The sequence below is a fragment of the Mustela putorius genome, unplaced genomic scaffold (assembly GCF_011764305.1).
Source record: "Mustela putorius furo isolate JIRA1106 unplaced genomic scaffold, ASM1176430v1.1 tig00000785_pilon_pilon_pilon, whole genome shotgun sequence".
Classification (NCBI taxonomy): Eukaryota; Metazoa; Chordata; class Mammalia; order Carnivora; family Mustelidae; genus Mustela; species Mustela putorius.
The window spans coordinates 2,309,762-2,337,627 of NW_025421480.1; the positions used below are offsets into that span (position 1 = coordinate 2,309,762).

At 44.4% G+C, this 27,866-nt stretch overlaps 1 protein-coding gene across 1 annotated transcript; it reads right to left on the reverse strand.

Moving 5' to 3' along the window:
• On the reverse strand, positions 1 to 27,589 carry LOC101681444. Its single transcript, XM_004756880.2, has 5 exons — positions 27,496 to 27,589; positions 15,728 to 15,819; positions 2,102 to 2,169; positions 1,632 to 2,007; positions 1 to 481 (listed from the first exon to the last, which is right to left on the reverse strand). Exons 1-5 carry the CDS (start codon positions 27,587 to 27,589, stop codon positions 395 to 397), a joined length of 717 nt encoding a protein of 238 aa, XP_004756937.1. The 3' UTR covers positions 1 to 394.
• Positions 27,590 to 27,866: the final 277 nt, after the last annotated feature.

Here is a 27,866-nt window from a genome sequence, read left to right on the forward strand (position 1 = left end):
TGGGCATTGGTGGTGGTTATTGGCCTAACCCACCCCTCCTACCCCCCAAACCCACTGAGAGCAGAGTTGAAGGAGCAGAGAAGATGGAAAGCAATCCAGTGAATTCTGTCCCTTGGAGTGTGTGTCTGTGAGGAGTGCGGTAGGCAGAGCTACATCTCAAGCCACCGTAGCCTTAAAAGCTGGGTGGCGAAGGAGATCGATCGTGTCAGAGGACAGTTCTGAGGTTTCATAAAGACAGTTACATAAGTAACACAATTTCACCAAGGATCAGGAGAGAGGAAAGGATGGCCCCTGGGTAGGGACGGGGAACGGGGCTCTAGGACGGACTTCAGCAATTTAATGTTACTTCGTGCCTTCTCCCTGGGTCGGTCCATGACGAACAGCTCCCCGGGGATCAGAACTGGGGCGAGAGCCCGGGCTTGGCTGGTGTGGAGCAGGCTTCATGATTCAGTTCTGCTCTCCATCGGGGCATGTCCATGGCCTGCGAGAGAGAGAGGAGAACGTTGTCAGAAACATGAGACTCTCTGCTGATTCTGGAGCGGATTCAGTCAGCCACACTCTGCCCTATCAGTCTCCTGGGCTGGAGGGTCACACCCACAGCCCGTTTATCAGGGCCCAGCAGCGATGACACGGGAGTCCTTGGCCAGGGAACATCCTGACGGAGGTATCGAAGCCCGGCCCTCTGGTGGAGAACAGACTGGCGGAGACCAGAGCTCCAGAAGCACCAGCAGAACTTCCCCGACCACCAGGAGTTGGGCTCCGGCCCTGCCTGCCTCTCTGCTCGGCAAGAAACCGACTGGAGCGCAGGCATCCAGGCCTGAGGGAGGGGCGCCTTGCTCCAAGTGCTTATTCTGGCTGAGGAAGCCGAGTTGACAGGTGTAACCGGGCTGTCCCCCAGCGCCCACCCTTTCCCAGCATCCAAGCAGAGGTTTCTCAGTCTGAGTCTTCCCTCCTGGGCATTCCCATAGGGAGAGAAGGCCGCCTTCCAGATTTCTCTGGGGCAAGGAAAGCAAAAGCCAACAGGTCTCTCTCCCTGGGAGGTGGGGAGCATGTGCCGGGGTCCCCGGGAACGGCCAGCTCACCCTCCCTGACAGATTACCTTTCCTGACAAGGGGCCGGTTGACTTTCCGAACAGCAGCGCCACCGTCTAAAAGTAAACTGACTCTTTGTTGTTTGTTTGTATTTTTCTAACACCTCTGTTTATTTTTAAAATTTTTTATTTAAATTCAATGAGCCGACATCCAGTGCATCATTCATTGCAGATGTGGAGCTCAGTAACCTGCCAGTCGCTATGACACCCAGGGTGTCGCATCACGTGCGTCCCGCGCGCCCGTCACCTGGCCCGCCCCGTCCCACGCCCGTCGCTCTGTCCCGCGCCCGCCACCCGGTCCCGCGCCCGTCGCCCCGTCCCGCGCCCGTCACCCCGTCCCCCGCCCCGCCCCGCGCCCGTCGCCCCGTCCCGCGTCCGCTCCCGCAAGCCTCCGTCTGCGCCGAGAGCGGGAGTCCGTCTGGTTCGTCTCCTCCCCGGTGACGGCCGCGTCACCTTCCCTCCCTGCCCCGACGGTCCTCTGCGCGGCTCCCCGTGTTCCCGGGGGAGGACACCCCGTGGCAGTGGGTCTTCTCCGACTTACTTTGCTCCGCGCGATCCCGTCGGCTCCGTCGCGGGAGGCGTGAACCGCAGGATCCTCCTCCCGGGGCGAAACTGGCTCTTCTCCCGCAGCACGAGGTCCTCCGAGCCGGGCCGGACCCGCTCCCTGCGCAGAAGCGGGACGTGGAGAGGACGTGGGGCCTGGGACCGCCCCGGACGGAGCGTGGGTCCCGCGGCCGTGGGGCTGCCCCGCGTCCCCCGCGGAGCTCAGACCCGAGGGGACGCGCGGCCGGAGGTCGGTCCGGCCCGGCGGTTCCTCGGCCGGTTCCGCGCGTGGCCGCAGCTGCCGCGGGTCAGTGCGGGGCCGGACGGGCTCAGACCCCGAGCTCTCGGCCTCTGAACAGCGTGTGTCCCGGTGCCTTGTTTAAAGCCAACGTTGGACTTCGGTGTCTGTGGGGTGGGATCCTGTTTTCCTCCTGCACAGTCTGAAGAACCGGCCGTGGATACACCGACCCTGTTCCCTGATCCAGGATCCGAGGGAAGACGCCCGGGAAAGGGCTCTGGAACACGCGGCCCCTTTGCTGAGGCGGACACAGCCCCACAGAGCGGAGGGACGGGTCAGTAAAGCCAAGGGCGCCGCACAACCTGTGGGGCCTCCCGGTGTTGTCGAGTCCCCCAGGGGCTTGACCCTTCCACCCAACCCTCTCCAGACCAACCGGCCTAAAATCCATCTGTGCTGTAACCCCCTCCCCCACCCTTCAGGGAAGACATTTTCCTTAGTCCTCAGTTCCTGGAAGTTTCTACCTTTAATTCTTTTTTTTTTTTTTTTTTTTTAAGATTTTGTTTATTTATTTGGCAGATCACAACTAGGCATTGAAGCAGGCAGGGGGGTGGGGAGCAGGCTCCCTGCTGAGCAGAGACTCCCCCACCCCCCAATGGGGGGCTCGATCCCAGGACCCTGGGATCATGACCTGAGCCGAAGGCAGAAGCTTTAACCCACTGAGCCACCCAGGTGCCCCTTTGCCTTTAATTCTTGTGAGCCGGCTCTTCACCTGGATGTTGAAGGACACCCATTTGAGAAGCAGGTTGCCAGCCCTTGCTTCACAGTCAAGCTGTAATTCTGGATCCTGAGCTTACACTTGAAAGGACCCTCAGTTAGTCCTGAAACTGCATGATTTAGGCCCTAGACATAAACCTGTGAACCAGACAGTAATCCCTTTTCTCAGAGAGCTTTCCTAAGAAATATAAACAAATAAAACACAAATTTTAAATATGGCATTTTAGGAAGCTAAAATTGCTTTGGAACAAAGTAAAACAGAGGTGGAAGAAAACCAAGAAGGCTGGTAGAGACATGAGGACCCAGAGGACCCCAAATCCAGACCAGGTTCCTGGGTAGTGTTGTCTTCTGACCTGAACGCCCCTGCTCCCCTGACGCCCAGCCCCTGTGCTGTGACCAAGAGCGCCTTCTAGGTCTGCGTCTCTTCTTTTGAGCCTTCTGTTCCTCTCTCTGCTTCCACTACCAAGAACTGTGCCTCTTTATCCTTCAGATTCTTCTGGGCTTCTGAGGTCCAGCTCAAGCTTAACCTTTTTGTGGCCCTCTGAGGTATAGGAGCTCTCTTCTCTGGGTTCCATAGAAACATGAAGCCCTGTAAGTGCTAACTGGTCTTATCTTGCCTTCTGCGGCATTCTCAGCAGATTGAGAGCTGTGACCTTTGAGGCTGACAGCATGTGGCTTTGAATCTAGGACGCCTGCATTCATACCAGGGGATCAGACCAGCAAGCTTCTGTGCAATTTGGTGAGAGCTGATTCCTGGTTCCGGGAAGTTCCAGGAAGCTCCAGCTTTTTGTTCCTGAGCCATCAGACACTCCCCGTACTTGTTCTCCCAGTGGAAACTTTACTAGAGTCTGTCTGAAATGAGTTTGCTTGGCTTTCTCTCCCATCCCTTCTCTCTCATCCCAATGTCTCTTTCCCCCATCTCCCTCCTATTGGAGGAGAATTCGTGGCAGTTCTTGTCCGATACACCTGCTCACCGTGGCCACTCGCTTGCTCTGAGATCCTGTTTTATTCATTATCCAGAAATTCTTGTTTATTCTCTTAAAGTGTTGGCTTCCTTTTCTTAGCACCCAATCGAGTTGAAGTCCTTGCCATTAAAAATAGGAAAAAATCTTGATAATTCTTTTTCAAGTTACTACCAAAACCATTCCAGATGGGGGAAATATGAGTTAGAATAAGGACTTTCAACCAGTTTTCCAGAGTTTTGTTTGTTTGTTTTTCTGTCAAGGATTCCATTATTACTCTTATTTGTTTATTTACTTAAAAAATTTTTTTAGGGGTATATGGGTGGCTCAGTTGCTAAGTGTCTGCCTTCAGTTCAGGTCATGATCCCAGAAGTCTGGGATCGAGCCCCATTGCTGTCTCTCTCTCTTTCTGTGTGTGTGTGTGTGCCAAATAAATAAATAAATCTTTTTTAAAAATTCTCTTTAAAAATTTTTTTAAAAGATTTTTATTTTTAAGTAATCTCCCCACCCAACATGGGTCTTGAACTTTTAGATCAAGAGTCTCATGCTCTCTCAACTGAGCCAGCCAGGCACCCCAGGTTACCTAGAGTTTAAATATCAGTTCTGTTTTTGCTAACTGTGGCTTCGTACAACTTACTTAACCACTCTGTGCCTCAGCTTCCTCATCTGTAAAAATAGAGATAATAATAACTGTCATGGTGTAGAGTTGAACGATTAAATCAGTTCATTTTCCTGAACAACTTAAGACAGTGCCTGACACATTACAAATGCTATGGAAATGTCTGTTCATTGAAAGAAATGATATTAAAAATTAGCTATTATTATTTCTTTCATTTCCTGGGTTCTTTTCCTTCTTCAAACTACCATCCAATCTGTCCATTGTATTTCATCACCAGACTTCTCAAAAGGGTGGTTAACACTGCAGACGCTCCATTAACTGACTGTTTCCTCATGTCTCTTTCACTCCTCAACCTACTACTGAAACCACCCTCTTCAAACTTGCCAGGGGCCTATTAAACTGCTAACACAAAGTCTCTTTTCATTCGTTTGACTCCAGGAGTCTGGCTTGGAATTTTCTCCTCCCTTTGGTTTTCCTGCCAATCTGCTTCTCCCCAGCCGTTTCGTCTCCATTTACTCCCGTGTAGACCTTCCTAAGGCTGCTTCTTAGCCTCTTTCTCACGCTATACCATCCCCCTGGTCGTGAAATCCCTGCTCCTGTCTTCAGTTATTGCCCCCATGTCACTGACCTGCACACTTATTAGGCCGACATTGTCCCCTGAGGACCAGCCCAAAAGTCTGACTGGCCCGACACGTATCCTGTCAGATAGTCAATTACAACATGTAAATCTTCCCTCTCTCAGGTTTTGCTTCAAGTCTCTGTCTTGGCGCTCAAGCTAGAAACTTTAGTCTTTGTTGTTCTATACTTGGATATGCCTTTGCAGTTAACAAGTCAGTCATCATGTCCATTAGTTGATCTGCTCCTTACAAGGACCTGGAGAGCATTATTTGATTAAGTGATTCAATAAGTCTTTATTTGGATGAATCTTATTTTCCCACATTGACAAAATATGCCAATCCTTTTAAGAAAAGGTGATATAACTTCTTTTTAAAAAGGAAAAAAAAAAATGAGGCTCATAGAGATTTAGTAACTTGTCCAAGGTGTTAGAAGAGTCAAAAGAGATAGCATGTATTATGGAAGCTTCAGAGACCATAGAAGATCATGTAAATGCAAGGTTTTTGTAATTACTAATAAATTATTAAATTATTGGTGATACAAAATATTTGGTAAATGTCATAAAAGAAGTGTAGAGTGTATAGAAATACAGAGAAGAGGGAAGCCAGTTTAGCTAGGGATGATAAAAATCTTGGAAGCAGAATAGGATTTTAAAAGATGGGCCACCTTCTCCATCTCTCATTCTTGTCCTGTGTCTTTGCATTTGTCTTGTGAACTTGAATGAGCCTTTCTTAGTACTTCAACATAATGGCTGGAAGTTTCCTCCAAATGTGACAGACAGATCTGAAACACCTTTCATAAGGACATTTGAGTACAAAGTCAAAAGGTCATCTTTTTTTTTTTTTCTAGTTTTTGTTGTTCCTTCGTTCATTTTTTTTTTTTTTTTTTTTTATTTCAGAGAGAGAGACAGTGAAAGAGAGCATGAGAGAGGAGAAGCAGACTCCCTGTGGAGCTGGGAGCCCAATGCAGGACTTGATCCTGGTACTCTGGGATCATGAGCTGAGCTGAAGGCAGCTGCTCAACCAACTGAGCCACTTAGGTGCCCCAAAAGGTCACCTTCTTCAGAGGCAATAAGAAACCATCCAAGACTCTGAAAAAAGCTCACACCACACTGCCTACCATGTGGGCAGCAAAGAACAGGGGACAGGGGAGACCAACGAACTGCAGAAGCCTCAATGGTATTTGGGCAAAGCCAAAGTAAGCCTTCCCAAATCGTGAAACCAGGGCCAACAACAAATTTCCCAGTGGATGGTATGATGATAATTAGCTCGGGCTCGGGTCCCTAAAGGATGCTTTTTGGGAATCGCCTTGCATGCTGCAGCCTATGTGACATAGAATGGGTCTTATAGAAATCTTGGGATACATTTTTAGGAAATCCACGGCCATTAAACTGGCCAGCTTTGAGAAAAGAAGGAATAGAATAGAGCTTTTTAGTCTACTGATGTCAATCACTTTATTTCCCGTAAGTCCAAGTTGAGATTTAGTCAGATCGAGCTGAAACAGGTCCTTGCAGACTTCTTGGGGTACAATAAGCCAGGATATTGTCCAACTTCAGGAAGAAGAAGATAGACTGGTGGGGTACCTGGCGGCTCAGTGGGTTAAAGCCTCTGCCTTCAGCTCAGGTCATGATCCCAGGGTCCTGGGACTGAGGCCCGCATTGGGCTCTAGCTTAGTGAGGAGCCTGCTTCCCCCTCTCTCTCTGTCTGCCTTTCTGCCTACTTGGATCTTTGTCAAATAAATAAATAATAATTAAAATAAATAATAATTTTTAAAAAGGAAGAGAGATTGGATGACTTCTGTACTCTGCAGCAGCCATTACCTATGTCTGAAAAGATCAGCCCTTCTTCTGAAGCTCAGTGTCCCCAGATCCACAATGGGGTTTACTATCACAATGACACACATTGCGTGAGACACACAGTTTCAATTCTGACTCTTTTATGGAGATAGCAAGACAGAGGAACTTAATTCTCTATCAAAAATAAGTGAAGAATGTATGGGTTAAATTTCAGTTTGGTGATCTTCTAAACCACCAGAGGCAAAGTCTAGCAGTTGCCAATTTGATAGGGCCTGGAGGGGATGCACTCACAGACTCAGTCTCTGCCTCCCATTTTCCAGGTGCCACACCATCACTAACCATGCCTGACTGTCATTCGACTGATTGAGTCTGCCTTAATTTGCAAGTCTCCTTTCCCCAGACTGGCAAAATGGATTTATTGTTAATTCTTTTAAAGAACTGTTGTAAGGCTTCACGAGATTTTCCTTGCACAGGGCTTGAGTCCTGCTAAGTAGAATGCTGAACAGAGTATAGTCATTATTTAACCCAGCTGATGTTTCCTTTCATAGTTAACTCATGAGCAGTGATATGAGAGCTAGGCCTGAACTTGGAAGAGCTGTGGAGCTCTCCAGCCATAAAAGCCAGTGGGTGTGCCTTTACCTAAAAATGTGGGCACAGATGTGTATCTTGCCAGTCTGCTCTGACAGTCATGAATAAGCTAGATCACATTTAAGTTCAGATCACTGAGAGGTCCTATTCCCAGTGGGCAGGGAAGAGGCCATCAGCTGGTGTCCAGCCAATGACTTAACCTGGGAAGCTCTCTCCAAGACAGTGGAAAACACTAGAAGGAACAGAGCTGATCCCAGCTCCCTAGGAACTTCACAGTCTGTTGAAGATGTAAGAAAGCTTCGTAGAACAAATTGGAGTGTTTCAATTAAAATGTGTAGAGAAGTCTCTCCAAGGCCCCTAAGTCTGCCATGTGGGTTGCCATAGATGTAAGGGACAGGGAGTGGAGAGACAGAACTGAGTCACTAATCAGGGATAATTTATTTGAGTCTCTGGGTTTAGGGTTTTAAAGATCCACGCTCTTTGTGTAGGACCAGCTGGTGCCAGCACTTTTTCTCAGATATCCCCCACTTCCTGCTTCCTTGAGCCCTAACTCCCTTTCCCACCCCACCTCTAAGGAACACTATCCTGAGAAAGAACTCCTAAAACTTCTCCCATAGGTGGGCAGCTAGGGAGGAGGGGGGCAGGTGGAAACAGCCTCATCTCTACAGCCAGAGGGGGCTACAAGAGAGGAACCTACAGCAAGGTACAGTTAGAAAACAACAGATACTTACCTGAAATCTTTTTCCCATTTGCTTTTGGGTGAAAAGGAAAACTTAGCCCATGATATCAAAACTATCATCACTCTTGGGGCGCCTGGGTGACTCAGTTGGTTAAACACCTGCCTTTGGCTCAGGTCATGATCTCAGTGTCCTGGGATCGAGCCCCACATCGGGCTCTCTGGTCAGTGGGACGCCTGCTTCTCCTTCTCCTTCTGCCCCTCTCCCCTGCTCATACTCTGTCACTCCCCTTCCCTAAAATAAATAAATAAAAATCTTAAAAAAAAAAAAAAAGAAAGAAAGAAACAAAACAATGACCAATCTTAACTGTAGGAAGGATAACGGACCGAACACCCCAGCTGCTGACCCTCCTGATTCCCCACCATGTTCATACTGAGGCCTACAGCTGCTGGTAGCCACTGAAGAAGCACATGAGTGTTGAGATGGGCCCATTCCTGCAACATTTGAATCTCTTGTAATAGGTGGTTCTGGCACAAGGACACCCCATCAGCTTAGCAAAACCTTTCATGGAACTGTGTTGCAGTCCAGTTGTCAGATCTGTATCATGGCCTGAGAGCTCTCCTGTACCTCCCCCTTTATCCATCATAGGCATTGCCACCAGTAAATTTCTTATACCTATAATTTGTTCTTGGATCTGCATCTAAGAGGACCTGAGCTCGCACAATCATTAACAACAGCAATATACTCTCCTCATTAACAAGAATAGATTTATTGCATTCCCTGTGGGGGGTCCTATACCAAGATTGAGAGAGAGTGGAGGCATACAAAGAGGTACACAGGCCACAGACCCTACTGGAATAGGTAAAGTGAATCTTTGTGAACAACAAGAAGTATATGCTTCTAACACAACACCATCATCATTTATATATATGACTGTTTTCCTGTCTGTTTCTCAATGGGACCAGTGTTCCTTAAACTGTGAGTTGAGACTCATTAGGAAGCTGTAAAACCATAGCAGTGGATCACAACCAGCATCATTTAAAATAGAAGATATGAGAGGACAGCATGCATGGATACTGTATTGTGAAATTGTGTGTGTGTGTGTGTGTGTGTACAGACACAAATACACAATTGTGTGGTGGATTTTGATGTAAAATATATTTCTTACATCAAGAAATTTTGAAAGTAGCTAAAGGAAACCATGAGATTCCTGAAATGAGTGACAGTGTTCTTTTTTAAGGTGATATCCCTAGTGCCTAGAGCATTACCTAACTATATGTAGGGACTCAATAAATATTTGTTGACTGTGTGTGCTTTTAATGGCTAATTTTATATGTCAGCTTGACTGTACTAAGGGATGCCAGATGGTGGGTAAAAACATTTCCAGGTATGTCTGTGAGGGTGTTTCCAAAAGTTTTTAGCATTTGAATCAGTGGACTGAGTAAAGATCTCCATTGCTAGAGTGGGTGGGCATCATCCAATCCATTAAGAGTTTGAATAAAACTAAAAGGATGGGGGGGGGGGTTGTGAGTTTGGTCTCTGCTTGAGCTGGACATCCATTTTCTCTTGCCCTCAGACACTGGGACCTCTGGTTATTGGGCCTTCATTCTCAGACCTAGACCTGACCTGGACCTGAACCATCAGCTCCTTTGGTTCACAGGTCTTTGGGTTTGGACTAGGGCTCCCCCAAGGGCTTTCCAACTTGTAGATGGCAGACTGTGGGCTTTCTTGGCCTCTGTAATCACATGAACCAGTCCCTAATAATAAATCTCTTATATATTTATTTATATCCATGTATATGCTACTGGTGCTGTTGCTCTAGAAAAGCAGAATAAGAAGAGACTTTTAACAGAGGAGATGAAACCCAAGTTCAACCTTGGGGAAAAGTTTAAAAATATGGAAAGAAATAGAAAATTCAAGAGGCATGAGATGAGCAGAGAATCAAAGGTCAGGATGCTCATCATATGTTAAGGAGGTTGAGTAGACCAGTTATGTTGGCTTAATGTCCATTGGCATGGAAAGAAATTCAGGGAGGAAGATAAACTTGGCCATTAAGTTGATGTCAAATGGCCAACACACTTCTCTAAGCATGATTTTCTGCAGTGATAAGATAATAATAATGAAAAAATCATACGAAGCACTTACAAAGGCAACTTTCAAAGGTCTCAAATCATGTTAATAAGCTGCATTATTCACCTTCTTGATAATTTTATGAGGCAGGTAGGGGAAGCTATCATCTCCATTATATAGGTAGGGAAACCAAAATAGAAGGAGTGAAAGAGATTTAATTCTACAACCCCGTGGTGAACCAGCTGGAGTTCTTGGTCTGAAATGCAGTATCCATCTCAGCCATCTCTTCTAGAGCCAATATTTGTGTGTCCCAATTCCAATTCCGTGTAAGTTTGTTGATGTTTATCACTTCCAGGAAACTAACTGGATTTCCAACTTCTTTACCTTTTTTCTTGGTAAGATGGACCAGTTATATCTTCTCTTTTAGTGTTAGCACAAATATTCCTCACAATGCCTGAGATGAAATCTTTGTGTCGAAAGGTAACAGAGCCAAATGACACATAGGTCTTAAAGTAAATTTCTAGTTTAATATAGGTTCATTCTATTTTTCTACTGGAAGCTTCTGCCTTCAGATTCCATCAGTTCTTCTCTCTTTGTGTTATTCCTCCCTCCACCACACACACCAATAAGACATGATATATAATCCCAGATACTGATTACCAAAACTAGTGGAGGCAACTGATGGGTCCCAAACCTCTTCAACTTCTGGTTATTGCCTTTTGTTCTTCATGGCCCACTGTAACACACTCACCTCCTGCCCAAGACCTCCCTCGAGACCATTTTACTTGCCCTGAGGGCAGATGCAAAGGTCAGTTATGGTTTCTCCTGATTTGCCCAGACCTCAGTTGACTAGCAGCCTATGCTTTGACTACTTCAAGGTCACCTGAGCTTGCCAAGAGCCCTGGTCATATTGTACCTCTTCTTGCTTTGCAAGGCCAATCAATGTTCCTCCCATTGATTGGCTGTAGACCTCTATAGCGTCAGGCTATTCAGGTTCAAATGTGCAATATCATGATTGGCCATGGCTTGGACTTCATTTCCTAGCTCTCCCTGTGCTAGACTGGCTGTGCTTAGTGCCCAAAGGCTAGCATAATGTATCAGAAACAAGACAGACTATGGAGTACTATAGACCTGGACTGCCAGTACTGCTATGCCTACTTTTTGTGACCATGGACTTGGTCTTTCAGTAACCCCTGTGAGTCTCAGTACACTGCTTTAGTCTTTGCCTACCGTGCCTAGCAGAGTCCTAGACACAAAGTACATGCTCAATGAATGCCCGTTTACTTGACTTGACCGAACCTGCCCCTACGACATTTTAGTAAGATTAAAGCTTATCCTCCTAAGTGGTATCTAGGTCAGAGGCATCAGTAAGAAAAGACACTGGCCGTAGGAATTCTCCTTCCAGCTCTCCCGGATGTAAGGAATTCCTCCTACCTCTGGAGCTGAATGAACTTACAGGCTGTTCTGGTATCAGAAAGTGGGTCACACCTCTTAGGGAAACCTCTGAAGATTATATCAGAGTCCTGCTCCTCCCTTACAACACCTACATTGACTGGCATAGGACGAAATGGAAAACTGAAAGAAACACTCATATCTCTAAAGCCTAAGCCCAAATCAGATGATCCTTAGAGCCTTGGGACCATCTTGTATTTAGATGGGGGAACGGTGGTTCAATACCGGCAGTGCGAGGCCCTTTGACAACTGTGAGGCTGACAGCACCGACCTTCCCTTCCTCCCTATTCTCCCACCACTTCTCCACGTATATTCCAAGGTCCAGACATCAGAACAACTTGCAGTTTCCTAAAGTGGCTGCCTTTTCTTTCCCTCTAGGTTTTTGTGCATGCTAATATTCTGTCTTCCCAGAATGCCTTCCCTTGCCTGACCTCCTACTACTTAACCTCTGCGCTCAGCGAGGTATCAGCTCCTCTCTTCCTGTGAGTCTTTTTCCTCATCTCCATCCCAGATGATGCTTTCATAGTACCTTTTCCCTATCCTGATATGTCACATGGGATATTGTAATTGTTAATGTTCTTGGCAGTCCCCAGGGCGATGGTGACAGTGATAATATAGATACCATCTATTGAATGCTTACTGTGTTCCATAGTCATACTTTATGTCATTAATGGTCACATCAACCTTGTGAAGTCATATTATTCCCATTTTATAGATGTGGAAATGAAACTCAGAAAGGCTTTATCCAGATTTACATGGTTAATAAGGGGCAGGGGCAGGATTAGAACACAGGTCCATGGATTCTAAGTCTGATTTTTCATCACTACACCGTGATTTTCACCACTACATCATTCAGCTCCCAACTGGGCTGTGCACAATTCGTAGGCATGGGTCACACCTTTCTTCTTTGTATCCTGTGTCTAGTACAGTGCCTGGAATGAAGTTAATTCCTTGTAGATGCTGTTAAACAACAAATATTCAACTGAGTTATTTTATTTTGTTTTGTTTATTTTTCAACAGAGTAATTTTAAAGATCAAATTGGCTTTGTCCAACGATTCATGAATCAGGAAGCATCCCTGGAAATAGGAAGAAGTTCTACAAGATGTAATAGAAAAGGTTTTTCAAGGCAGAAAGTGGGTGGGAAAAGGAAATTATTAGCAAATGATGCATTGTTTCAGGCAAAGTTGCCTTCCTATGGGAACAGAGTAGTCCATTGGGAGGATTATCTTACTAGTGCTGACCAGGTCATTCCATGTTGACAGATTAAAGTTTACATTTGGGGATGGGGTGGGCGGGGAGGTGGGCTGAAACTGCAGTTAGGGTAGGTACTGAGTATCGGTTAGAACACATGAGATTTAGCACAAGTGACTCCATTTTGGACGTGTTGTTTCGTTTGTAACAGTGCTCAATGATAGGTTTGATGAATCAGTGAATGAACTGTCACTTTAGTCAGCCTTAACTCAGGCCTGGTAATCTCAATATATATTTCCTGGCCTTGGATAATCATTTGGGAAGATCAGTTAAGTTTGAAGTAAGAAGATACCTCAAGGTCAGCAGCAAGAGAACGTTTCGTAATGTGGCTATGACTGTGTTAGCATGATGGGACTGGGCAGAGTTACTGGGATAGATAGTTCTATAAAGGAGGTCAAGCATGCAGTGATGAAATGGATACAGATAAATACTATTTACCCCCCCCCCAAAACTCCCACAAAGGGCTTAACGAATTTAACATTCTGCTGAGGCAGGACCTTGGGCTAATTTCTTGGCCTTATTTGCACAATAAACTGGTGGTCCCCAGCACAAGTTAACAGCAGTGAGGCAGCCTGCTTGGTAAGCAGTTTGGGGCTCAGAACGAGTTTCAATCCGTTTCTCTGTTGGAGAAGGAGGAAAGAATAAGTCGCTTTCTTCAAAGAACCTGAAAAGAGGCCTAGAAAGGCTTTGTCCACATTTATACAGTTATTAAAAGTCAGTATCAGGTCTGAAGACAGGTCTGATTTTCTCCACTACGTCATGCAGTCACCCGGTTAAACCATCTCTGGCCACCAGAAGGTTAGTAGCAGGGTCCAGACTAGAATCTACCAGCTCCTCCAAGTTCTCTTTACCTTATACACAATGGGTCTCCTCTGTAGAGAGCAGAACTCAAGCAACATGATCTTTGAGCTTTGTTGAACAGTCAAATAAGAGATTTTTTTTTTCTTTTTCCTTGCGGAAATTCCTCCTATATGAGAGAAATACACTTTTGTTGATTCTTCACAAAGTTTGAATTTCCCATCCTGGCTGGGTCCCAAACCTCCTTTTAGCATCGAGTTCCATCAAAATTAAGCACAACTAGGTCCTTTACAAAACTCACAAAAATGCAGTTTTTCCTACTTGGGCAAAATAAAAGATTATTTACTAACTAAAACTGTTCAATTCTTCTTGAGCAGAAAATACATACTAGTTTCAGAGCGTGCCAGTTACTGGGGTGCCCGTCCTCTCTTTCCAATCTTCTCTACAGGCAGCTACTTCCCTTGGTGCTTTCTGGCTTTAGATAAATTATGTGTTTTCTAGTCATGGCTAAAGCTATGTGTATCTGTGGCCATGGTCTTTGTTCGAGATGAAATCTTTCTTGGTGGTGTTCTAATCTATTGCCCCCTAAACTTGTCATTATATCTTTCTTAGATTTTCCTTAGTGAATTATACCAATCTTATTTTTTTTTTAAGATTTTATTTATTTATCAGAGAGAGAGAGGGAGAGAGCGAGCACAGGCAGACAGAATGGCAGACAGAGGCAGAGGGAGAAGCAGGCTCCCTGCTGAGCAAGGAGCCTGATGTGGGACTCGATCCCAGGACGCTGGGATCATGACCTGAGCCGAAGGCAGCTGCTTAACCAACTGAGCCACCCAGGCGTCCCTATACCAATCTTATATATGGGCTCTAGGATCACAGGCCATTATAAAACCCAAGCTTGGAAATTACTTAGGTAGTTAACTGGCGTATCTGAGAGTGAACTTCTGTAGAAGATAACCAGAATTATTCATCCATTCATTCAACCTTTATTGAATATATAGTATTGCTGGGCAGAATGCCAGGAGGCTGAAGATAGAAATAAATAAAACTTAAACTTTTCTCTGCCCTGAAGGGGTTATAGCCTACTGGAGGCCTTAGTGAAATTTTCACTTTAAACATTATTTGGTGGTGACCAAGGGCTGGGGAGTGGGGGAATTGAGGAGATGTTGTTTAAAGGTACAAACCTATAGCTGGTAGATAAGTCCTGCAGAGCTATTGCTCAGGATAGTGCTTACAGACAACAGTGCTGTCTTTTAAACTTCAAAGTTGCTAAGAGTCTAGATCTTAACTGTTATCACCACAAAAAAGACATAATAATGTGACATGATAGAGACGTTAACTAATCTAAGGTTGCAATGATATTGCAATATACAAATGCAGCAAATCAACACATTGTATATTTCAAAGTTACACAATGTTTTATATCAATTATATTTCAATTTTTAAAAAGTCATTGGAGTTTCCCAACTCTCAAAGAAAATTGCAGAGGGAAAGTGACCCCTGGCAGAGGCTTCAAGGAGAAATAGTTCACAAGACAGACAATGGAGGAAAGGAGATCTTTATTAGTTTGTTGTGTCAGGATGAAGATTAATTCAGAAACCATAGAAGACATGTTTAAACAAGGCTGAATAATTATTCCCATCACTTGACAAGATGCACGAGGCCAAATTTCCTACAGAGTGAAACAATAGATCACCCAGAATAATGGAGCTCCTTGCCTACTTAGGAGATGCCTTGGATTTCGTTCCCAAACTTTCTCAGAGAGAGGTTCTAAGAATAATCAAGGTTGTAGGAAGACATAGAAAGGAAATTAAAAATATAGAGAAAACACTGGAAAATAACAAGAATGGATGGGTGACTTCAGGAGGGGCTGTAAAGGAAAGGAAGACAGACGGCAGAACAACGAATGAGGGAGGGACTCAACATAAGGTAGATCTTCATTTTGCAGCTATTATGTTACCCACCAGGATGACAGTGATCTAAATAAAACACTTAAAAAGCTAACTTCTAGATGGATGTCAATTTTTTGATCAGTGATTTTTTAAGTTTGTTTAAATCTTCTTTTATAGGGTCTAGTTATAATTTGGCCAAGACTAAGCCTGGTGATACCAAATATTGACAGGGTGAAGGCTTGATTGTCACCTTCTTCTACAGCCCCTTTCAAGCCTTTGCTCCACTATATCTTTGGGCAAAAAACAAAACCTGCCCCCTTGGTGAAAAACCCGAACTCAGAAAGCTCTCCCTGCCTCCATACCTTCAGCTCTCGGGTTCTGGATCCAACTTCAACACAGCCCTGCTCTTCACAGAGGAAGAGAACCCATGAATCAACCACGGTAAGGCTTCCACCTAAGAAGAAAAAGGAGCAGGTCAAGAGACAGAGAAGTATTTAAGAACTAAGAAGAGAACCAAAGAAGCCTAAGGAGATGTGGAATTCAAACCACAGATGGTGCAGCGGGAGGCTAGGCGCTGGACAGAGGTCTGGGACAGCTGAGAGGAGCCGGGTTCTGGGATTAGAACTGATGGAGCAGACCAAGAGAGGAAAAGACAGAGGGCAGCGCGTGAAGGGAAGAAAGCAGAGTGGGAAGAAATGGGAGGTCAAATTGTAACAAAAATGTTGATAGTTAATGTTTATTGGGGCACGTAGCTGTGCATTTAGAATTCCACTAAACAGTTGGCATGTCTCACCTCCTTGTGCCGACTCTATGAGGTGGGTACTATTATTATCCCCATTTTACCCATGGGCAGATTGCGACACAGACTGGACAGTAGTTTACGCACATTAATTTCCTACGTCACATTATGGTGATCTGAAATGATGAAGCTCAGATTCAAACTTAGATCTCTTTGGTTAGTGCGCCTCTTACTCTAGGTTTGTTTGAGTCAGAGGAAAGTTTTCTCTGAATCTCATGTGGAGAGTGTGGTTGAGGGGACTTTTACGAAATCAGGGAAGATCTAAAGATACACGTGAGCCGATGGGCAAGGAAGAACGGAGGGGGAGGCTGAGGAGACAAATGATGAGGCTGGTGGACGGAAACTTGCAGCTGATGAGATAACATTTCCCATGGAACAGAAAGGACTTTGCAGACACAGCTGGACAAGTTAACCTGAAACAAGAGAAGTTAAAAAAAGAGTCACTGGGTTTGATGATTAGGAAATAATTTGGTCTGAAATAGCTGAAAACTTGGATTTCACAGAGGAAGTCAGTCGTTAACTAACAGTCAGTTACTTCTTTTCCGAGTCGTTCACCGTGTCAAGTAGAGTCAGCAACAGCATTGCTCATCATTTCTAATTATTTTCAAGAAATGGGTTATACTGCTGAAAAAAATTATCAGCACTTTCTCATCTCAAATGTTTACATTGCTCCTTTCATCTGAGGGATTATATTCTTCAGGTAGGGCATGTAAATGGGAATTCTTTTGATTTCAAGGATCAGAAACCCACCTTGAACTACTCAGGTAGGAGAAGATGGCCTTGTCTCGCACAGCCCGGCCTCAGGAGACAGAGGGATGTCACACTGGGGAAACTGGAACCCCAAGGGGGACTCTCAGCAGGATTTTCCATCCCTTATCTCTGTCCCTGTCTGCTGCTGACCTCATTCACTCCCACTGCAGGCTACAGGCAACCCCTGTGTCAATCTCCATCCCTTCTCTACCGGAAAAAAACAAACCAAGAAAAGCCACTTCCCCGAACTCCCAGGGAAAGGTTCAGAAAGTTCCAACCAGGTTACGTGCTCACATGTGGACTAACCCCTCACTAGGAAGGTAAGGTCAGCTCCCCACGTGGGGCAAGGTGCCAAAGGGGGATTTCAGACTCCTGAGAAGAAGGGAATGCTATTTCAGAAGAAAGAAAGAAAGATGTTCAGAAACAAAGAATAAAAAAATCTACGTAAGTGGAGCCAGTTCTTTGACCCACGGGGAGAACCAAGCACAGAGACAGTGGAAAAGAGACTGTGTGAGTGAATCTGAATTAACAGATACAGTTCTGTTACCGATCTTGGTACTAAATTATTCCAGTGACTGTGTTAAGAGTTGGATTTGGGTTTTGTTGTAATCATTGCTGTTCTCCAATTTTTTTTTTTTTTTGGTTGACAAATAGCAGTATCTGACTGGAAGTGTTGTAGGTGTATCCGTGAGGGGCAGCTTCCTTTCCGCACATTAAATGGTGGGAAAATACTCACAACAAATTTACCTTGGAGCAGCAAGACTGTGCTTGCTTCAGGCCTGTCCTCACCTGGATTATTCACGGTGAGCTCAGAGAGCCCCGCCTACACAGTCAGGATGAGTGAGCTCGGGAATGGGAAGCCTGCACTTTGCACTCTGAGTGACCACTTCATCCTCCAAGGTTCACTGAAAGTACGGACTTGCTTCCTCCCTGGCCCAGAGAGTATGGACACGTAGACACCCTAGACTATCAATACTGTACGTCCAATTTGTATCTCTGGACTTGAACTATTTTAAAGGAATTCGTGCATTTCACACAGCTTAAGGATATTTTTCTCATTAATGAAAGGAATTTGCCAAAGTAGTTCTTGAATGCTTAGCAGTAAAGCAGAGCATAAGGAAGACCACACAGGCAGAGTTCTCGGAAGGGCACACACATGCAGGAAGGAACAGAGACATAAAGAATAATGCTCATGTCTGGTTACGGTGGACAGATCTTAGCCTGGAATGCCAAAAAGAGCCATTGGGGAAAAAAACCTCAACAATTCATTGGTTTCTTGTTGAGAAAATTGAAGGGACTTTACTAGTAACCTCTGGATTAGTAAGAACCACGCAAAAAACCATGTTCCTCAATCAACAGAACTGCTTGGAGGACTAAAAATAGTCCTAATGGATATTTTTCAAGTATTTTGTGTTCTCTTCCACCCACTGGTTCAGAATCAGAGTCCACTCATGTTCGTGAGTGACTGCCCCGAGTCCGGACCCTTTGCCAGAAGCTCCTATTACTTGGGTTCCTGCTTCTCCTCCAGAAGAGTCTAACTGTTCTCATCTCACAGACACTTGGAGAAAAGAAGAGCCTGACTGAAGGCCTCAGAAGTGTTGAGTGAGGGGCCAGGGCTCTGGTGTTGTACTCTGGGGCTTTTTTCTGACACGATGACATGTGTTCCTTCTGTTGACACTTGTTTCCATTTTATCAGAGTCAATGAGTCTTATCAACACTTAGATGTTAAATAGCAATGAAGCGGGGGGCGGGGGGGGGCCTGGGTGGCTCAGTGGGTTAAGCCTCTGCCTTCAGCTCAGGTCATGATCCCAGGGTTCTGGGATGGAGCCCCGCATCGGGCTCTCTGCTTCCAGAGAGCCTGCCTCTCCCTCTCCTCCCTGGTCACGCTCTCTCTCTCTCTCAAATAAATAAATAAAGTCTTTTTAGAAAAATAAATACATAGCAATGAGGGTGAGAAGAAAAATATTCTTTGCTGATTTTAATCTTCTAAACAAATAATAAGCAGCTGCATGAACATCATAGAGATTAGAGTAACCCATAATTTGGGTGGTCATGAGTCATGACACGATATAAAACCCGTGTCTTTTATGTGTGTGTGTTCACTTTTTACAGTGTAAACAAGCCTAGCGTGTGACAGAAAGGGCGAAAGGCGAACACGGCAGGTGGAATTACGCAGAACGTGGGTGTGGGCTGTCCCCAGCTCATGGAGTTTCATCAAAAGCCCTACGGAGCAAGTGTTCAGAGACAACTGCGTCTTGGCAGAAGCTGCCTCGCACTGGCCGTATCAGAGAGTCCGGCACCCGCGTGGGACCTGAAGATAAGAAGTTCCGCTGCACAGTCCGTCCCAATCAGCACACTATTTGCCAACTTCATGTGAAATGTCCTTTTGGCAAATACAAAGTTTCTCTTGGGAAAACACGGGGTGGACTCAGGCTGTTATTTTTACCTAAAATTAAAATAATCAAGTGGATTATTAGAGAACAAAAATCAACCAACCCTAAATACAGCACCCTATTGATAAGGCTAATTTCACTTCTGTCTAGACCTTTCCCGAGGACCTCCAGTCTTTAGAACGCATCGTTTTGGTTCCATTGGTCTCTCGGTAAATGACAGTTTGCAGGAGTTGGAGTACAAGTCGTTTTCTAAGACTATGGCCCTGGGGAGCAGGATCGCCCGGTGTGTGTTTGTCCCTTATACACTCCCTGGTGGTGTCTTGGTGTTCAAACAAACACAGTGAGAACAAAGATCGCGCGCTACAAAGACATTTCTCTGCAGGCCTGGCTCCTCCAGTCGTTTCTGGTACAAAAGGAAGAACCAGGGACTGCTTCCTGATTACACACTTTCGTTTTTTAAGCAACTGCAGCAGGAAATCTGGGACGAGGCCCATTTCCTATGACGTGTTATGTTTGTCACCGCCCCCATTACAACTCAGCCACTAGCTTTTACATTTTTAATAGCTCCCTCTTTTCGGTAGAAAAAGAAAAGTCCTACCAAAACCTGCACGTTCACTGATGCCATTAAAATCCACGAGAAAGGAGGAAGGTATAGGATCCCTCCGACTGTTCTTTGGGCTTTCTTCACTACCGGTCAACCCTACAAATACTGATTTTCTTGGAACATGAGGGAGGCCAGACGGGAGGCTTCATGGGGGTCAGCATGACGACCAAGGCTGCAGGACGTGTCGTGCTCCTGATCCCGTGCCCCTCCCCCCCCTTCTCTCCTCTTGCTCTCCTCTTGCCCCTGCTCCTGTTGTCCCACCACAGCTCCCTGCCCCCATCCATTCATCTGGACAGGTTGTCAATGTCGTGAGGCTATTACGGTTAAAGAAATAATGTCTGAGTGTTCTGATGACCTCAGAGGAAGGTTCTTTGGATTTTCTAGTTCTCGGATGACTAATTTCCTCTCTGGGAGGGAACCATTCGTCAGTCAGGCAAACAAGCTCTCCTCCGGCACGGCAACCATCTGCTGGTGAGAAACTCACGGGGTGCTTTTTCTCAATATTTCAGCAGAGAATCTCTGTCGGCTCCTCCCTGGAAGGAAATAGAAGCAGCTCTTCTCTGGACACTGTCCTTGAGTAAGGAGAGAGCAGGACGAGTGTGAGGCGCTGACCCGGCAGTCAAGGCCTTCTGTAATCTGCCCCAAACTGCCTTTTTAGCTTTGTCTTATGACTTCCTCAAACCCCTCACATGGGCGTAGGCTTCTCTCGAGGTAAACAGAACTTCCTCTTTTCTTGGTAAGTGGGGCCTGGCTCCACACCTTAGTCCGTCTGCCCTTCCACGGTCTAGAAAGCATCATCCTGCACCTGAACCACGACAGGAACCCACACAGCGGCTCAGCTGCCTCCTGTGAGGAGAAAACACGTCCGTCCTTCAGAGGTCCAGGCCTAGGCCCAGCTGTCCTCTGGCTTCCCTGAAGCAGCTCTGCTGGCCCCATCCCTCCCTTCTTCCTCTCAACACCTAAGAGAGTTGGGCAAAAGTTTGTCTCCACCATGAAAACACAGCAGCGAGGAAGAGGAATGGATGCTTTTGATCAAATTGAGTAGGCTTCAAAAAAATGGAGTGTGTGTGTGTCTGTAAGAAGCTAAAGGCAGACAGCATGACAGAGACGGTGGGAGCAGAGATGCTGCCTACGGAGATGAAGTGAGGGGAGGAAAATAAAATACGGCCTTCTGGTCCTGATCATGTAGCCTACAGAACGTGGTCCCACTAGGCCTCTCACCAGGCTGTGTTAATCTTCCATTCTTTCCATTTGGGCCTTCATCCTGCAACTGTCAGTCTTACAGAGGCTAGAAACTCACCAAGACTCCCCAAATTCCGGTTCAATATTGACAAAACATCTTTTCAACTTGGAGAGATCACCAAACACACATACACACAGACATAAATACACACACTCTCTACACCCCTAATTCTAAAATGTCCCCTAAGTTGCACTTAATCTCCTAGGTGCTGCTTTGGGCTCCTTCTGTATGTCCTTGACCAAAAAAAAAAAAAAAAAAGCTGAATTTGTTTATATTCTTCTCCCTTCCCTTCTCCAGCTTTTTCCTGGAAGTTCTAACTTGGTGTGAGAACAGCTTCCGACAGTCTCCATCTCATCCTGCAGTGTGTGTGTACACTGAAGCCTTTGATACAGCAAACAAAATCTCTAAGAGCCTTTATTGTCTCATCAGGTACATATAGACCCTTAGAATGTTGTAATAAATGCTCATAAATAAAATGTGAGCATTAAAAAGCAATTATGGATATCTGAGCTTGCTTCTACAATATATAAAAAATATGTATTTCTGAAAGATAATGCAAAAATTATAACCTTGTAATACCTTTTCCAGATAAAATTTGGAAGATATTCGTTATATATCCATAGCCATACACATGTCAAATTTATGATAATTAACGACTGTTGTTTTGAGATGAAAGAATTTTGAAATAAAGAAGGAAAGTATTAGAAGTAAAACCTTCCTTCTTTCCTTCTCTTCTTTTCTTTCAACAAATAGTATCTGCTAGGTATATATTTAATGGTGTAGGGACTAGAAAGATTAAAAAACTGATCTCTGCCCTGAAGTTGCTTTCAATCTAGTTGGAAAGATAAGGTGTAATGGCAAAGATTATATGAATGATACAGACATTAAAAGATAAATACATAAAATGACACGAGGCAATATGTGATAATATAGCAAGAAGGGTTGGCAATTAGTGTTATAATTTTGAGGTAGTTGTCTCTGTGGGTTGGGTGTTCCTTGGAGCTCGGTGGTCCTGGAAGGCTTCCCAGAGGAGGAGGAGCTTCAGCTGGGCAGGAAAGAGAAGCATAGGACCCTTCTGATGGAGGAAACTAAGCTAAGCAGAGGGTGAAAATACTGCATGTTTGAATAAAATATTTTATCATAATGGTATCTTGATAATGTCTAAAACCAGATGCTTAGAGAGAGTAAAGAAATACAGAAAAATATTCACTATGGTTGGCTTTGAAGAGTGGAATTATTGTTTTCCTGGTGTTTGTTTGTATTTTCCAAATTAAGCATCACTAGTATTTAAAGAATAATATCTAGGGGCACCTGGGTGGCTCAGTCCTTAAGCGGCTGCCTTCGGCTCAGGTCATGATGCCAGGATCCTGGGATCGAGCCTCACATCAGGCTCCCTGCTCTGTGGGGAATCTGCCTCTCCCTCTCTGACTCCACAGCTTGTGTTCCCTCTCTTGCTCTCTGTCAAATAAATAAAAATCTTTTTAAAAATAATAAAAATAAAATAATAAATAATAAAAATCAATAATAAATTATGATTATATAATATAGTACATTACACATTATATATTATAAAGTATAATAAATATATAAAATATATTTCAAATTAATAAAAATAAAATAATAAAGATAATATCTAATAACACTTTAAAAATTATATCTAATAATATAACAACACTTTAAAAACTGATGAATTGATTTCTTATTGGCATTCTCCTCACAAACCTTGGTGGGAAGACAGGATTATCTCTTCTAGTTTATGTTTACAACAGACCAATAGATTATTGTTTTTGTTTTTCTCACAGAAATGTGGGGGCATGATTAACATGTGAGGTAGCCTTTGTATTCTGTTCCTTTTATCAAGTTAGGCATTATTCCAGTTATCTTCTGTATGATAAAATTATCCCAGAACTTTGCAGTGGAAAAACAATACTTTATTATGTGTACGGATTCGGTAGATCAGGTATAAAGACGGGCATATGGGGATGATTTGTCTGCTCCGTAATGTCTGAGCCCTCGGCTGGAAGAGTAAACTGTATGGGGTAGTTCGACGGCCAGATGCTGGAATGATCCGAAGGTTCATTCATCCAGGAGGCAGGAGATGCTGGCTGTTAACGGGAAAATAAACTGAGGCTATCGGTCAGAATACTTACCTGTGACCTCTCCGGGTCACCTGGGCTTCCTCCTAACTTGGAGGCTGTGTTCAAAGGGTGAGTGTCCCAAGAAAGAGAGAGATCCAAGCAGAGTCTGTATCTTTCTGACTAAGCCTTGGAATTCACGGGGCCTTACTCCTGACACATTCTATTTGTCAAGGGAGTCACCAAAAAGTCCACGCTGCCCCCCTCTAGTTTCCAGGGGAGGACTCTGTCTCTTGATGAGGGGGTGGTGGTGGTGACAAGGTTCCAGAAGAGGATATGGGCTTGGATAAAGTTTGGTGAGAATTTTTGGAAAACACAATCTATCACAGCCATTGTCACACTTGGCTGTTCCCAGTTCTTGCTGAAAACGCCAGCCGAGCCACAGATTTTCAGGCCTAGAGCTATTTCAGACGGCAAAAGACTCCTTGATTGAGTGAAGAAAAGCTTGCCACTAGTTACTTTCCCACTAGAGAAAGGAAGGTCCCACCTTCATCACTGAAATTCTTTTGTTTATAGCCTGGGAACCACTGTATATGCTGCCCGAGCAAGAAAGCTCTGCTGACAGGGTCTCCTTGAAGCCGACATTCTGTATTTGTAAATAAAGCTCGAAAATCTTTACTTGAGTGGGAGAGGACAAAACGGACGCAACAGTGGGAACTTGGGAGAAAACAAAACAACAGCAGAGAAGGAATACCAGTACATGAGGGAGAAAGGACTGGTGGCAGGAGCTTTTCTAGTATCTTCCATTCATCTTTGCCAAGTGGAAAATCTTGGATGATGGTGGTTGGGTCTTGGTGGACAGAAGATTGCAGAACGACCTCCAAGCAACAACAAAATGAATTAAGCCAACATACTTATCATCAGTTTCCTGCTTTCTCACTAATATACAATGTGATTTATTTCAATTCAAGAAATATGTATTTTACACTTACTATGTGCCTATTTTAGGTCTGTGAAAAGCATAGGTGAAATGAAAAAATAATACTCTGCTATTATAAAGTTTCCTTATCGGGGTGAAGGAGTCAAAGGAGAACCACATATATATATAATAAATTTCATTTTTTTCACCCTAAAATGTGAATGTGAGTTGTCAGAGTAGTGCAGCTTGAACACTGCATGAGATCAGAATAAATAATGCTTACCAAGTTTTCCTGCAGCCACATCTCTAGTACGGATGGAGATGTTTTATCTAGTCTTGTGAAAATAATGTCTCAAGGAGCCCAGACGAATGTTGTAATTTTTGTTTTATTGATTTTATTTAATAATTTGAGAAAGAGCAAGAGTGAGCACAAGCACCAGGAAGAGAGGGGCAGAGGCACAGGGAGAGGGAGAAGCAGATTCCCCACTGAGCAGGGAGCCCCACACAGGGCTTGAACTCAGGATGCCAGGATCACGACCTGAGCCAAAGGCAGATACTTAACTGGCTAAGACACCCAGGCACCCCTAGAAGAACATTTTAGAGCAGCATTACCTCATTTATCTGACAATAAAAGTCATCCATTAAAAAGTACCTATTTCCCCTGGGGATAAAAATATATGTTTATAAAAAATTAAAAATTTAAAAAAAAAAAGTACCTATTTCCCAGTCCTTCTCCTAAACATTCTGATTCTGTCTATCTAGGGTAGGCTTAGGAAACTATATTTTCACAGAGGATTCTTTAAAAGGAAAATTTGGAAAACTGAGATTTAGGAGAAATTACAATTCACCGAAGAGGAGTGAAAATCCAAAGAACTGTTCCTGCAGGTAAGAGATAAACAGAAACACAGCTAACGAGGTGATTTGTGCACCTTTCACAAGTCGGATCTGCACTTGATAACACTGCACTGTAAAAAAGAAATTAATAAAATAAAATTAATACCAAAGAAATTATTTCAAAATATTCTGTCCACCTAAGGTTTTTTTTTCCAGCAAATGTGAGTCTCTGACTGAAAAGTAGACATAGCTTATTATAATTATGCAAATGAATGCATCTCATTGGCTTTTTGACCTATAACTATGTTCTGAAAAAAACGGTAAGATTAAAAATATGTAATGTTTTGGGGTACTTTGCTGGCTCAGTCAGTGGAACATCGGACTCTTGATCTTGGGGTAGTGAGTTCAGGCCACACATTGGGTATAGGCACTACTTAAAAAAATGAAAGCATGTCATATTTAAAATTAATGAAAATTATCTTAAAGAACGTAAAATTTAAGTTCTACTGATGTGACCACAAATCACTTTCTTCTCCATTCCTGTTCTTCAAAATAAGCAACTTTCCCTTCAGACACCTTGATTTTCCTTTCCCACTGTATCTTGGGAAATGGGACTGTAAATACTGACAATCCTACTGAAGTCCAGTTAAGGCCAAATGTTTATCAACATTCCAAACAAGTCCAACTTTCATATCCACACGTTATATAAAGGGCTTGTATTCCTCACCCCGGGACTTGGGGTTCTTCGGTCTATTTCGGTGTTAAATGAAAGAATGCACATAAAAGCTCTACCTCTGTGTAGAAGACGCTCAAGACATTTAATTTAAATATCCCGTTTCATGAATCATCGCCATCACCTCCAGGATCATCCTCTCAGTTACACTTGATTGAATGGCTCCTTTGTGCCAAGAATAATGCCAAATGCCCTGAGGGATACAAAGATGAAATAAAATACACTTCCCGTCCCCCCAGGGACAGACACACTAGCTGCGGTGCAATTAAGAAGGGAATCATCCAGGCTCAGGGGCATTTGTAAAGCCGAGGGTTTGCAGAGAGGGCTGGACGACGGGGAGACACTTCTAGGACACGGTGGCTTCGAGCTCGCCTACAAAGCCTTTCTATGTCCCATATTCTCAACGGTTTCTCAGCCTCCCCTGGAAGCATCACTCTTCCCCTTCCTTAATGATCTGGTGATGTGAAATGATTCATGTTTAATGCTTTCCTAGGAAACGGACTTTCCCCGGGAGCTCAGTTAGGTCCTGGGAGTGAATCCCGTGTCAGGCACTGAGAAGTGCACGGTGGAGGGACACGCAAAGGCCCTTGGACACCAGGATAACTGGATGTTCATGCGGATCCTTCAGCGGTTTCCAGACGGAAACACTTTAGTATCACGTGATCTCCCTGTGCAATACAAAGAGGGAAAATGACTTGATCCATATAATAATGTTCACAATTCAGGCCCCAAAACACGATAGTGACAATAACTGACATTAAGTCTTTTGTTCATATAGTTCATATAGACATGAAGTCTATATTCAGTATAGAGGAACGGAAAGGAAAAAAATATTAAAACATTTAAAATATGAACTTATTTTGCCACAAGTGACCAACATTTTGATAAAACATCTGATTTTTATTTTTTGAGTGTTCAAAGTTATATACGCCCAGCAGAGTTGGAGAGTTCTGACAAAGGAACTGCTCTCCTCCTGCTTCTCCCTGTTCAGAAAATCCCCCTGCTGTCCCCTCTTACAGTCAGTTGTTACACTGTTTACCTCCAGGTCCTAACTTTTCTTTTTTCTTTTTTTTTTTTTTAAAGATTTTATTTATTTATTTGACAGACAGAGATCACAGGTAGGCAGAGAGGCAGGCAGAGAGAGAGGAAAGGAAGCAGGCCCCCGGCTGAGCAGAGAGCCCGGTGCGGGACTCGATCCCAGGACCCTGAGATCATGACCTGAGCCGAAGGCAGTGGCTTAACCCAGTGAGCCACCCAGGCGCCCTCCAGGTCCTAACTTAATGTGTTGTTATTCTTTGTTTTGGCTTTTCTGAGTTTTAGGCAATACTGATTCACCTTTTGCCGTGGAAGCTGAGGATTGTGCCCTTTCTCCCTTTCCCCGACAGATAACAATGACCAGCGGCCTGGTAATCCTGCCCATGCCCCCAGCCCTCCGACGTAGTTCTACCCTAAGTTCGGTTACATTAATTTTTATTGTTATTGAGATCATGCAAACACTAGTCACAGATGAATCTGTCCAGCATAGCTCTGTTTTCTAAAATTGTTTGGCTTTGTTTTAGTTTTCTAAATGATTTTTGCTAACCGGCGGTCTTTTCACGATTGTCTAAGTTTCCCCACACGTCTCTCAGATGTGGCAGATGTCCTATCGATGCCATCTTCCTGAAAAGGTCTCTCCGAGGGCCTTCTGATCGGCTCCAGTATGCAGTGACCCTTCCTGCTCGGGGTACTCAGCTGCGGTGCCGGGTTCTTCCTTCACCGTCACACTAGGGAGCCCCCTCACCTTTTTGTTCTGGGTTGGATTTCGTGTCTCCTGTATCAAGTGTCTTCTTTTTGGGTTTCTTATCTTGTTTCAGTAGAGCAAAATCTCCTGTCATGAGAAATGGTGCATAGAAGGTAAACTTCTTGAGATCCTTCCTGTCTCCAAATGGCTTGATTCCCGGGACATTGATTGATAGCTTCCTTGAACATAGAATTCTTGGTTGGAAATGGCCTTCGTTCAGTATTTTGAAGACATTGCTCCCCTGCTTTTCAACTTCCTGTCTAAATGTAGAGAAGTCCTAAACTATTCTCATTGCTGATTCTTTGGGCATAGTCCGTGTTTCTCCCCTATCTTTAAATCTTCCATGGTCTCCTCTTTGCCTCCAGTATTCT